Here is a 17,532-nt window from a genome sequence, read left to right on the forward strand (position 1 = left end):
GGCGGCCCGGCCCAGCTAATGAATTCAGCCATCTTGGTGCCTCCGTGTCCGGTTCCTCCGTGTGGCATCGCTCTGCGCTCGTGTGCCGTACGGCTGAGTCCTCCACCGGGCACATAATGACCCGGCATGGCGGTTATGGGCCCTTAGGGGGAGATGGGAAAGGGAGCGAGTGGTCTCAGAGCAGGTCATTATACAGCTAGAGGGCACACACACACACACACACTTTCAATACATCCTCCATTGCCTCCATCTCCCATATGTCTACTCTTCCATTCTTTCCTTCCAAACATCTCTTTCTATAAATCTGTCTTCACATCCTCCTGTGCCTGTCTGTCAAAACTTGTTTTGCTATTTTATTTTCGACTGTGATTTTTGTAGTCAATGTGAGGTTTTTTTTTTTAAGAAATAATTTGGAACACAATTTGCTCAGACGTCGTGTGAACAAAATATGTTGTGTTTGGGGATCTTTGGCATTTGGCTTGCAATTAATGGGCCAATCTAAACCCAAAAAGCATAGTGGGGCTGTATCCTTGATCAAGACTCACTTAATTATTCTTCCTCTCTAACGGTTAAATATAGGCTGTTGGTTGCAGGGTAATCGGACCCAGGGTCTGTGGTTAACTCGAGCTCACCGGCCGGCTTTAATGTTCCGACCGACCCACATCAAAGGGAGTCCCACCAGGCTGCCAAAATCACACACCCTACACAGCCTGACCAAATCCCAGTGTGTGTGTGTATGTGTGTGCGCGCACACAAGGCAGTGGAAGGTGACTGCGAAAGTTTTTGCTCCGTGCGTCCTCTGGTAACAATTAAGTTGATGGTTAAGAGTCCATGCTGCAGAACCCTCTCCTAAGCTCCCTCACACACACACACACACACACGCTGGCACATGACAACTCACATGCAAACACATGCAGTTGCTGTCTCACTCGCTTGATCAATGGCACACATCCACACACAGACACACTCAAACCCGCGCGCGCACACACGCGCACCAACGTACACATTGGGCTGGTGTGTAACTGTCAGGGTCAGTCAGAGGGCAGACGCTGTGCTGATGTATTGAGAAAGCTCGTCTGGGAATGTCCTCAGTGTGGAAACACATTCCCCGTATGCACGCACACACTCACACACACACACACACACTCGCTCACCACAGATCTAACCGGCAAGAAGGGGAAAGGAGTGAGAAAAAAAAACACTGATGAGGCCCAGATGATCACCCCTCCTTTCCTCTTTCTTTTTCTCTTTCTTTACCCACCCCTTACCCCCTCATTCCTCCCTCTCTTCGTCTCTGTTCATTGTCTCTTTTTCCTCTGGTCTCCTATCTAGCTACAGGTAGACTGCCCCCTAGAGGTTAGGAAAGACACAGGTTTAGTTACCTCATGATCGAGGACTGGCTTCGTCTGTGATATTGCCGACATGTAATGCGCCATAGCTTCCAAACATCAATCAGTATCACTCAATTATACATGTGTACAATAAACCTGTTTAAAAAAAAGCAGGTTGGTTCAGATCCAAGCAATTATATTTCTACTTTTACAAACATTTGGTGCAGTGAAGGACTGAAAGCAGACAATGACAAAAGAATATTTCTCATTTGAGACATTGTCGTGACGTTGCAGTATGTGGGATCTTCAAGAGCTTTTTTTTGTTTTGTTTTGACCCTTTGCCCTCCCCTTCTTTTCTTTCTCTTTCGCTCTGTGAAACACGCTGTTTGATTTGGGCCATTTGCTTTTCTCTGGCATTGAACAAAAGTCAAGTACAGAGAAAAGATAAACCAATGATGAAAGGCTTTCAAAAGCACTACACACAGCAATATTTACACACACACACACACACACACACACACACACACACACACACACCCATACACACGCACACTCTCATGCTTCCTCTTTTCCTCTATATGAAGGTGGGGTGAATTAAAATACAAAGATGGACGCCGCTGCACCGGCAGTGAAAATTGCAATTTCTGCAGCCGGGGCTCTCCTGGCTGACAGGAGATATTTCATCCCCGTTGTCACCAACGTATTAATAAAACATCAGGAGCAGAGTGCAGTCCCAGTCCCTCACACACGCACGCACACACACACACACACACACACACATGCACCTTGAGATAGACCCTGTGTACGCATGCAAAATGTGCACACCACTCACAGACATGTGCGAATGCAAAAATACAGCAGCGTTCATGTATATGAACACAAACACACACACACACACAACCGCAGTCCTCCCCTTCAATCACATGCCAGCATCTGCCATGAACATTTCATGCTGTATATAATGTCCACTTAATGTGTTGGCGCTTAAAGCAGCGGCGCCAGGCCTTAGTCTATGTGTCCGTCCGTGTGTGTGTGTGTGTGTGTGTGTGTCTTTTGCTGTCAATGTGTGCGTGCGCTGTTGGAGAAAGGGTTAATCATATCATGTTTCCGAGGGGGGGTTTCGCAGAGCCCTCGTGCTCGTCATACAATGCCCAAAGTGATTGTATGCAAATGCAAGCTGACCCCAATGCACCCTTTGCCTGATTTCTATGAAAATGACTCCATGCAAGGTGCGTGTGAGTGTGTGTGTGTGTGTGTGTGTGTGTGTGTGTGTGTGTGTGTGTGTGTGTGTGTGTGTGTACTTATTAAGGCAGTGCAGGATTGATGAGTCCAGCTCTTCTACACACTCTCCCACAAACACACACTCTCGCAGACACCCGTTTCATTCTCTGGCAGAGTGAGGGGTTTGTGGTGAAATAGACCCCCCTCCTCCCTTCCCCCGCTTAGAAGACTTGAAATTTTTAACGGTTTGCTCGGTGTGTGTGTCTGTGTGTGTGTGTGAGTGAGAATATGATACCGCGTGTGTATGATTTGACGCCTGTGTGCAAGTGTTTCTGTTTGATTTTGCATTTGGGTGTGCTGCCCTGAGAGGAGGGTTCTGTGTGTGTGTGTGTGTGTGTGTGTGTGTGTGTGTGTGTGTGTGTGCTGAATGTGCGCATGCCTGGTTATCTGGCCTCTCTCAGACTGCTCAAAATTCATTACAAAGTGACATCAGCCCAGCCGGAGACAAATGATGGCTGGATGAAAGGGAGCGCTGGGGCTCGGCTAGGATTAGTGTTAGCTTGCGCTGGCGACACATATACACCCATACACACAAGGCGCACATGCATGCACACGCACGCACACACACGCACACACACACACAGACACACACACACTTTAATCCACTGGCAGAACACTGCAGATATACAGAATTATCAAACAAGGGGCTGAACTCTCGGAGATGGGCAGGCTAATCTGCTAATAGTACAGAGCTGCACGAGTGCGTGTGGGTTTGTGGGTCTGTGCGTGTATGCATGCACAAATATTTACAGAGGTAACAGAAATACATTGACACAATATCTTCTCACGGCACAGAAGTGAATCTACACAATCACTTCATGGAATAGTGTGGGCGATATTCATATCACTATTCTTTTTCACGTCTTTGAGAAAGTAGAAAATATAGCTTCCATTGCAGGTTTTACATTAAATCAGTAACCTTTCCTCTTTTTTTTCTTTGTTGTAAAATAATATAAACACTTTTCTAATGAAATGAAATTTCTTTTACAATTAATTTTAAAATCAGAAACAGCAAAAATATTTCACATTCATTTAAAAAGACTTAAAAAGATCTACAATTAAACGATGTGTGTTGAAGTCTTAAAATACATTAAAATACCATTATATATTCTTTCTAAAGAATATATAATGGTATTTTAATGTACCAAAATGACTGAAACTGTTCAGAGATATAATGTTGTCACGCAACTTCCCTGCTTAGGTGTATTATGTTTCACCCACAAAAAGTGGCGTCACTGGGCTATTTTCAACAGACGTATTCCTTGCTGGTGGATTTATAAAACCGACCCCTGTTTAGAAAAAGAGCAGGTTGTGAGGATTATCTGAACCTGGGAACATGTTCAACAATGTTCTTCGATTCTTACATGATGTGGTAATATCTGATGTCTCGGTGTTGCAGACCATCATGGGTAATGTAGTGGTTTTCTCTGTGCATTTTCAGAGGAGAATGCTGAGGACGGTGAGAGACCTCCTCGCTCTTCCTCCAGGCCTGGACCCAACCTCACTGACCGAGACTTGACGGACAGCAGGAGAACTGACCGTAAGTCTACTTACACACACACACACACACACACACACACACACACGGACACTTGTAAAAAACACACATGAACCGTATGCTTCCCTTCTTTTATAAGTTGTCATTCATCTCTGGCCTTCAGATAAGGTTCTAACGTGTGTGTGTGCGTGTGTGCGTGTGTGTGCCATGTGAATGCGGCTGACTAGCCTCCATGTGACCTGCTTTAATCGTTTCCATCTGACAAAAAGAGAAAAAGAGAAAGAGTAAGACAGCGAGAGAGAGAGAGAGAGAGAGAGTGGGAAAGAAGGAAAGAGAAAAAGAGAGCGGGATAAGTTGAGTGTTGGGGATATTACAAGGCAATGTCCAGGCCCCAGATTATTTTTTAATCAAATCAGTTTGCGTGCTTGTAATTTATAAGCGCCTTGCATTAATCTTTTTTCGTTCTTGTGCCCTCTCAGATGACATATTAATTTTTCATAAGCGCAGGATTAGACGGGAGGGGGTGGGGGTCTGTGTATATGTTTTTCTAATATTGCACCGCATCCTTGCAACCCATAAATTAGTTTTTTCCTGCACCCACCCTTCATTTTTCTTTCTCCCCTATTTTTCCCTGTCTCAATCCGTCCCTTAATTGTTGCCCAATCTGTGACCCTGCGATCACCAGGCCTTACCTACGCTGGAAAAAGAGCACTCGCTCATCCGTTTGTGAGAATAGCAAATGTTGTAAGCAGGGAGGGGCAACAATCTGTACAAGACGGCTTGGTGTTTTTGTTATTTCGGGGCGAGGTAGGGAGCACATAATGCCTCCGCTGCGAGGCTGTGGTTTTCGGGATAGTCCCGGCTTTGTTAGATTTGATTTACCCAAATAAGAATTCATATGGTCTTTTTATGTATGAGATGGAAATCCTTGGCTGAGGATGAATATTGCATGGGGTCCCACTCTTCTTTCCCCTGTCATTGCACGGGGGTTCTCTCCTTCTCATTCTTTCTCCCTCTCTCCTGTCCCACTCGCCCCTCTCCTCCTCCCCCACTCAGACGCACACACCTTCCAACTTCCGCCCTCTATCCGTCTCACCAACTCCCCACCCCTTCCTTCCTAGCAGGCCGTACCTAGCTCCGTAATGTGAGGCTCAATGAGGCAGAAGGAGAGCTGAGTGAGGCTGGGGCCTATTAGTTTAGCTAGTCATCTATCTTTCAGCTCCATCTCTCTGACAGGCCTGTCTGACGGACTGGCGGGGAACCACCATCCATGCATTTACCGCCGCATATTACCGCCAGCGTCATTTAACACCACCAGCACACATGCAAAAAAGGGTCCAGGCCCCTCCTCCTTTAATGCGTGCGTACGTATGTGTGGGTCCCCAAGTGTGGTTTATTAGATGTCAGGAATCTGTTTAATAAAACAGAACTGTATGTCCTTTTCTTTGGGAGAGGGGTGGGGGGGGGTTTTGTTCTAGGAATTGCCGTGGGGTCGGCTGCAAGTTTGGGTAGAAGGCCAGATGTAATATTGCTCGTGGGGTTTGGGGTGTTTCATTTTGCATTTGGATTAAAGGAGGTTTAACAAAGTAAAATGTCAGAAAATGAGCGTGTTGTTATGCTGGGGTGATTATCAGAGACCGGGCCTTGTTTTTTCTCTCTTTCCAGCTTAAAGTAGTAAGATTTAGCATCTCCATCCTCAGCCCCAAATCTCTGGCGAGCTTGAAACGTTCAGATCAGTGCACGTGTGTGTGTGTGTGTGTGTGTCCGTATGGAGATCTCCAGGGAAGGGATTACAGTGTGACCAAGTGAGCAGTGTGTTTGCGCACTTCATCTCCAAGACCAAGATCCTTTAAACAAAGAGGGGCAGATACAGCGAGGACACAGATAAAGGGGGGAGGGGAAAGGAAAGACAGAAAGTGCTTTTTCCCTCTTGCTTCATTTACATTGTATTTTATAATCCCATGTCACTTTAGATTAATTGTAATCCGTGGTACATTTTCCATGCAAATGCCCCGATGTGGATTACTTCCAGATAGCTTTGTGCTGTACGTGTAGATTGTGCATGTCGCCACCATGGCTCAGGGGCCCTCTTCTTATAAATAACCAACTAAACAAAGGCCCCGGCATGGAAATGAGCCTGTCAGGCAGCCTAAGGAAATTACAGATCTCTACCTGCCTCAAATTAGCAAAGAAATTACCCATTGTTCCTACAGTCAAATGTTATGTATTCATTTCGTGTACAATTTGGAATTGGGCAGATAAGTGGTGAGACGAAATGGAATCTCATGCAAACAAGATTAGAAGTAAAATATTCCAATATCAGCTTCTTCAAATTCAGAATATTTCCCGTCTTTTTTTTCTGATTTGCATGCATCTTGCAAATTTGCCCAACTTGAGACGGGAGCTGTGCTGGTTTCCTGTCCCTCTAAAATGAGATTAAAATATATGAAAGATATTAGCATGTTTAATTACAAGCCTGCAGCATTTCTTTTGTGCATGTACGGTTTGTGTGTTTTCTGTGTAATGACAGCTTGTTGAATGTCTCGGGAGATTTGTCAAATGTGACGAGGCAACGCTCACATTTATCTGTCATATAGAACGCAAGCTGGAGACGGAAGAAGGGTTAGTCATTTATAAAAATACCAAACTACAAGACAGCTGCTGTTTAACAGTCTTTGTCTCCCTCTCTCTCTCTCTCTCTCTCTCATCCTCTATCTGACTATGTCTCTCCATCCCTACATCTCTCTCTCTCTCTCTCTCTCGACCTCCCTCCGGCTGGATCTGAGCCTGCTGAGTGCTTCAGTGGGAGTCTGGGGTTCAGAGTGTGTTGCTGTAATGTTATCAGGTGACCGGGGGTCAGCCTAATGCGTAACCTCAGAGCAGTAGGCCAGTAAATCATGCTGGCCGTCCCTCCCCGGCCTGTTTTGGCCAACTCTCCCTCCCAGATTTACTACTCCGTAACCTTAGCCAGTCTGCCAAGGCTCAGGACAGCTAAATTGAATACTAAATTCAAGCTGCCGCCACCCAGCCTGCTGCTTCTTAATTGACAGCCTCCCCCCCCCCCACCCCCCCCTCATCTCTGTGCTGTTTGTGGGCCTTTTTTATTTTCTTGAAACGAAATGTCAGGAGTGGAATCTAATTGTTTTGCAGCTTGTAAAAGAAAGAAAACAGATTAAAAAACCCAGCAATTGGTAAGGTTAGATTGTTTTGGAAGCACGCTCCAAAATGTAGTTTATCTCACATAAAGTCCTAGCGGGAGAGATAAAATGATTCTGTGCTACACTTGTTTGTGTGAAAATCTCATTTGCTTGGTTCAGTTTGCACAGAATGTCTCACCCCTTCCGACACAAAAGGGGAGACTCTAAAATAGGTCCATGTGAAAAGCATTCGCCAGGATGGTATTGCCTTTTGAGGAATAATTTGGGATAGAAATATCCTGGGGTATTTACAGCTCTGGGCTCAGCTTCATTTTTCTTGTTCTTTCCTTCTTTTTCCTCCACATCTATCTGGCTCTCCCTCCCTGGCTCTGTACCTCTCTCCATCTCGGCGAAACACTTGCGCGTATACGAGCGCATGTATACGCGGCTCCCTAAACACCGTTGACAGTTGCAAATAAAGATGGGTGGTGAGTGTGCCGCTCTCTCCTCCTGCAATGCAAAAGGGGTTGAGTGTCATGAATCACCTTTTGATTTATCTAATCAAGCAAGATCCTGCTGCATGCAGACATTTGTCATTGGTGGAGGTGGAAAGGATGTCAGGTTTATTCTGCCCCTCCGCTTCACTGGGCTGCAGCAGTTGGAGCCCACCTAAAGATGAAGGGAAAGTGGGAAGGGATGGGGGGGGGGGGGGGGGGGGGGCACAGTCATTAAGTGTGGGGTGCAGACTCAGAGACAAAGGAAAATGAGAGGAGAGTCTCCCGTTCCTGTCTTGTACTCAATCCTCCTCCCTCCCATTATTACTCTGTAAATGTTTTAGCAGCACTGAGGGCAAAAATATGAAGCTGCAAAATCTTTAGGCGGAGGGATATTTTCCTTATGTCATCAATTTATAGATAGTGTTTGCATTGGGCTGGCTGTTTATTTGGTCTGTCATTATTTGTGTACAGGTAATTATATCCTTGGAGGACATTTGAAAAAACTTTATTATTCACATTAGCAGGGCTTGCAATTTGCAGCTCCTAAGTGGCCACAGAGAGAACAGCTCTCAACATTCAAGGTTAACCAACTGATTTTCTCTATGTGAGTGTCACAAGTGTTGATGAAAGCACAAGGTCGAAGACAAATCTAAACTAGAAGGACAGATGTTCATGTTGCAAATGCACGTGCACCTTCACACACACACACGGACACACACACTCTCTACACAAACATACATTTACATTCGATATGACAGTAATCGATGGTGATGTGTAGGCTCTCTCCCCCGTCGTTTTGTAGATGTGTTTGCAGCTCCTTGTCTGACAATCGCCTCATCTCCTTTTGCGGGGATGTAATTTAGTTTGTAATTTAGTCCAATTGACTGGAAGAAAGAGGCCAAAATTGAAAGTTGAAATTAGAAATGGTCGTAATAAATAGGGCCGGTTGGGGCGGAAGCTTCGGAACGGTCAGATGAAATGACGGGTGCTTCCAGAATGGACCAATCTGACCAATCACGTGTCAGAGGCCTGTCATGGAGCGGATAATACACACACATGCATGCACGTAGGAACGAACACAAGACCTGCAGGGACCATCACAAGCAGTGGAAGACAAGATTACCTCGCAATCCAGAGCTGCAGAGCAATTCTCGGATGTTCTTGGAAATTTACATTGTGCCCTTGTGTTTTCTTTCTCCCCTCTCTCTCTCTCGCTCTCTCTCGTTCGCCCTTTCTTCCTCCCTCCCTCTCTTGTCAGTTTCCTTGACAGGCCAATATTTCAGGCTTCAGATATAGGGGATTACAAATAAAATAAGTGGAACGCCTACTTAATGCAACAGAATTAAAATGCATGAACGGACCGGAGGAATTGATATGCGCCCAATACAAACACACCAGCCACGGAATAATATGAAATACAAAATGTTTTTTTTTCCACCCCCTCTCTATGTATCAGTGCTTTGATTTCCTTTTTTTTCCATTTGTGCATCTAGCGTGAAGCGTTGATTCGCAAGAGTGAGGCTCACATATTGCCTTGAGTGACCAGACGAGGGAGGGAGGTGGGTGGGGGGGATGATGGCTTAGCGAGGGAGGGGGGGAGTGGAAGAGAGCAGCGGAGGAGGGGGAGGAGGGGGGGGTGATGCTGTGTCTTTGTGTTGTGCCGAGTGGGTAAATTGCACTGGCAGTGTATAGCACGGCCCTCATGGCTTGTAGCTCAGGATGAGGCTAATGAAAGATTTATCAGTGGCCGCAGCATTTACTAAATACAACCAGGGGCTGATCTCTGCACATCGAGCCCCGCTGTTAACGTCACACACGCTTACTCGCGCACGCACACATAGACGCGCACACAAAGCAGCGCCGCTACTGTACCACCAGCCGTGACCAAGCCCCAAACATGTAGCCTCTTGTACGGACAGAAGTTGTTGGGGAAATGTATATGAACTAATGAAGTGTATAATATTACCATAACATTTGATGTATGGCGTGCTGTGATAATGAGCCTGCCGATTTCCCTCCATTTCACGTGTCCTCAGGGCAGAAACACATCAGTGAATATGAATGTGAATAATACAGTCCGTGATTGTATCCATGCTTGTGTTGTCTTGGTGTCGAATGTTATTATTTCTAAATCATCACCCATGTAATGTAATATATGTAATACATATTAATTTGGTATATGTGTTTATCTTATTGAACATTATGTTCATTAATAATCATTTGACCACTTTGAGTTCTTACCCAGCCACAAAATCGCTGTCATTTCAATTGAATCTTATAGTATATTACTTGTAAATGTTGGAAATTAATAATCACATCTCTCATACAATATGTATGTTTGATCTACGGGACACTATCCATAAATAAGACAGGAATGTCATTCTTCTCCATAAGCTATTTTTTCATCATTTAAAAAAATGAATGTGCTGTTAAGCTAACAATCATTCTATCATTTTACTCCTTAGTTGTATTTTTAAGATTAAAATTGTTATTTTTAGTACATTATATTCTGACTGTTTCTCGCTCTCTGTTCCCTCCACCATGTGCCAGGTGTGAATTCCGCATCCAAAGAGGCTACCGGAACAAATTCTATGGTTAAACATTCCCTCCTGCCGGATCGACAAATCGAAAGTCCGCCCAAAAGGCCAAAGTCTGCTGAGGGGAAGACCTCTGCCAGTGAGCAGGTAAAGGTTTGCAGAATATAAAAGGGAAACTTGAGTACTAGAATAGCTAACCTCTTAAAAATACTACTGGTATATTTGACAATGGACCTTAAAAGAAAATGCATTTGAAAGTTATTGAGCTTAGTGTGCATTTAATTTGCATATCTAGCAATTCATTTTCCAAATAAATTCTTACATTTGAGATACAGACAGGTAATTGTGGAAGAGGCTGTTTCTCTTCACAAGCACGAGTGAAATCTAACCTTTGCTGTCAACGGGTGGTGAGCTAATGGGAGGATGCTTGAGAACTGTAAGAAGCAGAAATGCTAAGATGCTAAGCTAAGCATTTAGCAGTTGTTGGCGCCAGCTTTCTATCAAAGGGTCAAACGCAGCCCAACATTCCCTCCCTATGCAGTAGGCAAGTCTTTGTGTTCTTAAGTGGACTACCTGCACCACCCCCACCCCACCCCACCTTTTTGCATCTCTTTAAATTATATGTGTTTTTAAATTAGATTATGAAGTATTAGCTTGTCTGCTTCTGGGCCCTGCTAGAAGGGAGGACTTAGTCATTTCAGAAATGGATTCTATTAAGACAGGTGGTGGGGAGGCTGCTATGTTCAGAGTACTCCCTGTAATGAGGCCACGGCGCAGCTTGGGAGGGTACACACCTTTGTCGTCTGTAATACTGATTAGAAATTCTGGCCAATCTTGGTTTGGGCTAATAAAATTGCCTGAGTTGAGAAACGTAAGTGAATTAAATTCAACATGGTTGATCTACAATTTGTCTTTCGTGGTGGGCATGAGGGTTGGTTGGAAGAGGTGTGTTGGGGTGAAGCTAATGGGCAGTGAAGAACGGAAAAGACCCGTAATAATTAAACAGTGCAGCAAACATGTATCTTCTGTTTCTCGGTCCTTGTTTGTTTTGAAAAAGCGATGCCTGATGTCTTTCGTGAGGCACACAATGAAAAGCCAGCTATGGTAATGACTTTGTTGTGTAGGAAAAAATGTTACCAAGTAAGAAGTACATCTCGTCCAAAAAGTAATTTCTTCAGATGTGTTTCACATTGTTTAGAAAGTTTATTTTCTCCAGGTCCAATCAGTTACTTATTATGCCATTTTGCTTTCATAGGTTCAGCAGTGTCCATATTGCAACTACAGCAGTAAAGACGCGAACCGCATGCAGCTCCATGTGATGTCCCAGCATTCCATGCAACCAGTGATTCGCTGCCCACTGTGCCAAGACGTGCTGAGCAACAAGATCCACCTGCAGCTGCATCTCACCCACCTTCACAGTGTGGCTCCTGACTGCGTGGAAAAGCTGATTATGACTGTAAGTAGAAGTGATGATTAAAAAATAGTATTTCAAAGTCACTTAAAATGCCACCTAATGAGTTTGTGAAGTTTGTAGACATAAACAGACACAAAGGCAGAACATGTGTCATATTGAGAAGTGAATATGTCTCTTCTGCTGTTTAGGAAAAGGGCTAATTGCGAAATTCACTGAATAATTAAATATATTATCCACTGAGAAGAAGAAATTCCTTTTTAAAAATAAGATTTGTTATAAAGGCAAGAATAAAAGGAAAACACTTCAACCTCAACACTTGCAAACATTGGAGATAGAATTGACCATATCCTGTCACACTCATATCATCATTTGTATATAATAATAAAGAAATGTCTTTGGTCTTGATAGGTTGTCGGACCTGAAACAGCAACACCAAATAATATAATGCACCCCCAAACTGGACAAGACAAAAGTATTTCTTTAATGGATTCCTCCTCCTCCTCCTCTCTAACTGATGGGACTGGAAAACCACAAGGTGAGCAGCATTTGGTTCTTAGATACAAAAATTGAACTTGAAATGTATGCATGTATAATTATCAGATTTACTTGTTTGTCACGAAAAATACAATAAGTAAGTGGTGCAATATAATGTACTTCATATTGCATTTTATACTTTTAGGAAACATCTCAAAGGATGAGCTAACCAGTCAGGACAGGAATGAGATGGACCTTCAGGCTGAGGAACTCAAGCCCTCGAAGGAGGCCGCAGAGGCCCCAGGCTGGAAGAGAGCCAGTGGATTAGGACACGATAGCAAGTCTCCTGATACCATACAGGACCATCTCAGTGAGCTACAAAGGCTCCAGCAGCAACAACAACAGCTTTCAGTATCTGATCGTCACGTCTACAAATATCGTTGCAACCACTGCAGCCTGGCCTTCAAGACAATGCAGAAGCTTCAGATACATTCCCAGTACCATGCCATCAGAGCAGCCACTATGTGCAGCCTTTGCCAGCGCAGCTTCAGGACATTCCTGGCCCTCAGGAAGCATTTGGAAAATGGACACCCTGAGCTTAGTGAAGCTGAGGTGCAGCAACTCATAGGAAATCTGCCACTGAATGGAGATATTACTGAGAGTGAAGCCAGGGCCTTAGAGGAAGCTCAGTCCTTTGAACATGACTTGGACAAAGATGATGAAATGGACCAGGAAGAGAAGCCCAGTCCTACTGGAAGTGACAGTAGTTCTCTGCTAGATGATATGGGAGCAGAACCAAAGCGGACCCTACCATTCAGAAAAGGGCCCAACTTTACGATGGAGAAATTTTTGGATCCTTCTCGGCCTTACAAGTGCACAGTGTGTAAGGAGTCCTTCACTCAGAAGAACATCCTACTAGTCCACTACAATTCAGTCTCCCACTTGCATAAGTTGAAGAAGGTTCTCCAAGAGGCGTCAAGCCCAGTTCCTCAAGAGACAAGCAACAGCATTGACAACAAGCCATTCAAATGTAATATTTGCAATGTTGCCTATAGTCAAAGCTCAACTCTTGAAATTCATATGAGGTCAGTGCTCCACCAGACCAAAGCCAGAACAGCCAAAACTGAAATGAGCAGCAGCAGCATCACAAGCACCAGTGGTCCAGTGCCTGCAAAAAGCCCTGCCCCGAGCACACAAGGGAACAGCAGCAGCAGCTCAGAGACTGCCAGAAGTGGAACACCCTCTGCCAACAAAGAAAATATTGTGGAACCCAAAGAAACTAACAGCAGCAACAACACAAAACAAACCACGGCTACTGACCAGGGTTCAATGCAGGCAAGCAGCCACCAGTCAGCGCAGTCCTCTGCCCAACTGCAAATGCAGCTTCAACATGAACTCCAGCAACAGGCTGCCTTCTTCCAGCCTCAGTTTCTAAATCCAGCTTTCTTCCCCCATTTTCCAATGACACCGGAATCCCTGCTGCAATTTCAACAGCCGCAGTTCCTTTTCCCCTTCTACATCCCAGGAGCCGAGTTCAATCTTAGTCCTGAACTTGCGCTGCACTCGGCAGCAGCTTTTGGAATGCCCGGCCTCACTGGATCATTCCTAGAGGACTTGAAGCAGCAGATGCAACAGCAACACCAGCTGCAGCAGGCTCAGGCCCAGCAACAGGCGCAGCAGCAACAACAGCAGCAGCAGCAAGCCTCTCAGAATCAGTTTCAAATGCAGCAACAGAAACACCAGCAGTTGCAGAACCACAAATCCAAAATGGAGTCCAGCAATGTGTCTGTTTCAGATATTCAGATGACAAGAGAGGCAGAGGACCAATTAGAAAAACAAGATAACAGAGCAAGGATGGAGAATGCAGGTGATGCATCAAGTGATGGAGGAAAAGACAACAAAGACCCTAGAAAATCAAAGTTCCCAGAGCCGTTGATTCCTCCTCCGCGCATTGTGTCAGGAGCGAGGGGCAATGCAGCCAAAGCACTACTAGAGAACTTTGGATTTGAACTGGTCATTCAATACAATGAAAACAGACAGAAAAACCAAAAGAAAAACAAAGACGGAGTTGAACATGTGGGAATGACCACTGATAAGCTTGAGTGTGGGATGTGTGGTAAACTCTTCTCCAATATGCTTATTCTCAAAAGCCACCAGGAACACGTGCACAGTCACTTTTTCCCATACGTGGAGCTGGAAAAGTTTGCCCAGCAGTACAGAGACGCCTATGACAAACTATATCCAATAAACCCTGCTTCACCTGAGACTCCACCACCACCGCCACCTCTTCCGCCACCTCCTACTCCATCTCCAGGGACAGCTACTCAGCCTCCCTCTACATCTACGGCTAAACCCCAAACCCCAGTACCCTCACCCGTTTCTGGCCCCACTATGGCCGCACACCAAGCGTCTCAGCAGACACCCCCGCCCCAACCACCTCCCCCTCCTCCACAACCTGCTACTCCTTCTGCAACTACCCAAGTGCAGCTCCCTGTTCCCATGGATTTGCCCATGTTTTCGCCTCTAATGATGCAATCTGTCCAGCACCCAGGTCTGTCTCATCAGCTTGCCCTCCAGATGCCCACTATGGACTCTCTTTCCTCTGACCTTACACAGCTCTGTCAGCAACAATTAGGTCTTGATCCAAACTTCCTCCGTCAGTCCCAGTTTAAGCGGCCCCGCACCCGTATCACAGATGACCAGCTTAAGATCCTCCGGGCAAACTTTGATATCAATAACTCCCCCAATGAAGAGCAAATTCAGGAGATGTCAGATAAGTCTGGCTTGCCCCAAAAAGTCATAAAGCACTGGTTCCGTAACACTCTCTTCAAAGAAAGACAGCGGAGCAAAGACTCTCCCTACAATTTTAATATTCCTCCAATTACTACATTGGAAGATATTCGAATTGAGCCCCAGCTCAGTGCACATGAATACTACAGAACTGAATCAAGTTTCAACAAGAGGTCGTCCAGGACCAGATTCACTGATTACCAGTTGAGGGTACTTCAAGATTTCTTTGACACTAATGCCTATCCAAAGGATGATGAGATCGAGCAACTTTCCACTGTGCTCAATCTACCTTCCCGGGTGATTGTGGTGTGGTTCCAGAATGCCCGGCAGAAAGCTCGTAAGACCTATGAAAACCAGGCTGATTGTAAAGATAACGAGAAAAAAGAGCTGACCAACGAACGATACATCAGAACAGCCAACATGCAGTACCAGTGTAAAAAGTGCAACATTGTGTTCCCACGAATTTTTGATCTTATCACTCACCAGAAGAAACTGTGTTACAAGGATGAAGATGAGGAAGGTAGTGAGGAAACCTATGAAGACTACATAGATAGCGGGGAGCCAGGTCCAGCTAAGACTAGCCAAATACTTTTTGAGCAACCCAAACAGTCCCACAGAACTGCCAGCAGTTCTGGCTCAAGCTCCCCTGTGATGGCCTCTCCTCACGCCAGTATGGGAAAATCTTCCCCCAAACCAGACATTTACCCTGAAACCGAGCCTAAGCAAACTGAGACTGCATCGTCACCTGTGGTAAAGTCACTACCAGAACCAAGACCATCAAAGGCTTCCACACCTCAGCCACCTCCTCAGAAGGCTCCTCAGCCACAAATGTCAAGACCCCATTCCCAGCCGCAGGCAGCGGCAGTGCCCTCAAGTCCGCTCTCCCTGGCCATTTCCTCACTGACAAACAGCCTCCCCCACCAGATGCTTCAGTACCAGTGTGACCAGTGTAAGATTGCGTTCCCCACTGTCGAGCTATGGCAGGAGCATCAGCACATGCATTTTTTGGCTGCACAAAACCAATTCCTTCACTCTCAGTTCCTCGAAAGACCCATTGATATGCCCTATATGATATTTGACCCAAATAACCCACTGATGGCAAGCCAGCTGTTATCTGGAGGCCTCTCCCAGATCCCCTCTCAGGGTAGTTCTGGTTTGACCTCTGCTGCAGGCTCTGGGGCAATGAAGAGAAAACTGGATGACAAGGATGAAAGTGCTAACGATAAAGACGGCGGAAACAGTAGTGAAGAGCAGCACAGAGATAAACGTTTGAGAACCACCATCACGCCAGAACAACTGGAGATTCTCTATGACAAATACCTGCTTGACTCCAACCCAACAAGGAAGATGCTGGACCACATTGCTAGAGAGGTTGGCTTGAAAAAGAGAGTTGTGCAAGTTTGGTTCCAAAACACTCGTGCAAGAGAGAGAAAGGGTCAGTTTAGAGCTATAGGGCCCTCTCAGTCCCACAAGAAATGTCCCTTTTGCAGAGCACTGTTCAAGGCTAAATCCGCTCTAGATAGCCACATACGATCTAGACACTGGCATGACGCTAAGCAGGCAGGCTTTAGTTTGCCACCAAGCCCAATGATGAATCAAGACAATGAAAGGGGTGAAAGCCCAAATAAGTATAATTTCTTTGACTACCCACAGCTGCCTACTAAGACTGAGCCAAATGAGTATGAGCTACCTACAGCATCCTCAACTCCAGTCAAACCATCTGAGGTAAAAGTAAAAAACTTCTTAAGCCCTTCATCCTTAAAAGCTGAAAACTGTGATGAAACTGAAGGGCCAAATGTTAATTCAGCAGAGGTATCATCTTATGATTGCAATAGGATGGACTTTGATGAGACATCTTCTATTAATACAGCCATTAGTGATGCTACAACTGGAGATGAGGGTAATAACAATGAGGTTGAGAGCCTCACAGTCAATGGAGGAGACAAGCTGGGTGACAAGAGTGGCCCGGCATCAAATTCTGACGGTGGCAATGAAAGGTTCCAATACAGCATGGTGAGCCCTGCCCTCAGCTTCTCTGGAAAGGACTATGACTCTTACTTCAGCTCCAGGGATGAGGATTTGGACGACTTCTATGACATGAGCGAAACATCAAGTCTAGCTGATCCCAGTTCCCCGAGTCCCTTTGGGGCAGGTAACCCTTTCAACAAGTCCGGGAAAGGCAGTAATGGCGGAGATAGGCCGGGACACAAACGATTCCGGACACAGATGAGTAACCTTCAACTCAAAGTGCTCAAAGCCTGTTTTAGTGACTACCGCACTCCTACAATGCAAGAGTGTGAGATGCTCGGCAATGAGATTGGACTCCCCAAGCGCGTTGTCCAGGTGTGGTTCCAGAATGCCCGCGCTAAAGAAAAGAAATTCAAGATCAACATCGGAAAGCCATTCATGATAAGTCATAGCTCACCGGACGGACCCAGGCCTCAGTGTACTTTGTGTGGTGTAAAATACACTGCCCGGATGTCCGTACGAGACCACATCTTCTCCAAGCAGCACATCGCTAAAGTGCAAGAAACCCTGGGAAACCAGGTAGACAGAGAAAAGGACTACCTAGC

At 45.4% G+C, this 17,532-nt stretch overlaps 1 protein-coding gene across 2 annotated transcripts in view; it reads left to right on the forward strand.

Annotated features, from left to right (window-relative positions):
* Positions 1-17,532, forward strand: part of zfhx4 (zinc finger homeobox 4) — a 79,677-nt gene that overhangs the window by 57,030 nt on the left and 5,115 nt on the right. For both annotated transcript variants that reach the window (XM_040166738.2, XM_040166736.2), the window contains exons 7-11: positions 4,054-4,152; positions 10,295-10,428; positions 11,537-11,737; positions 12,104-12,230; positions 12,375-17,532. The exon at positions 12,375-17,532 is cut by the window's right edge and continues 233 nt beyond it. In XM_040166738.2, the coding sequence (XP_040022672.2) occupies positions 4,054-4,152; positions 10,295-10,428; positions 11,537-11,737; positions 12,104-12,230; positions 12,375-17,532 (5,719 nt within the window). The remainder of the gene's footprint in view (positions 1-4,053; positions 4,153-10,294; positions 10,429-11,536; positions 11,738-12,103; positions 12,231-12,374) is intronic.

This window comes from Gasterosteus aculeatus, chromosome 21 (assembly GCF_964276395.1).
Source record: "Gasterosteus aculeatus chromosome 21, fGasAcu3.hap1.1, whole genome shotgun sequence".
Classification (NCBI taxonomy): Eukaryota; Metazoa; Chordata; class Actinopteri; order Perciformes; family Gasterosteidae; genus Gasterosteus; species Gasterosteus aculeatus.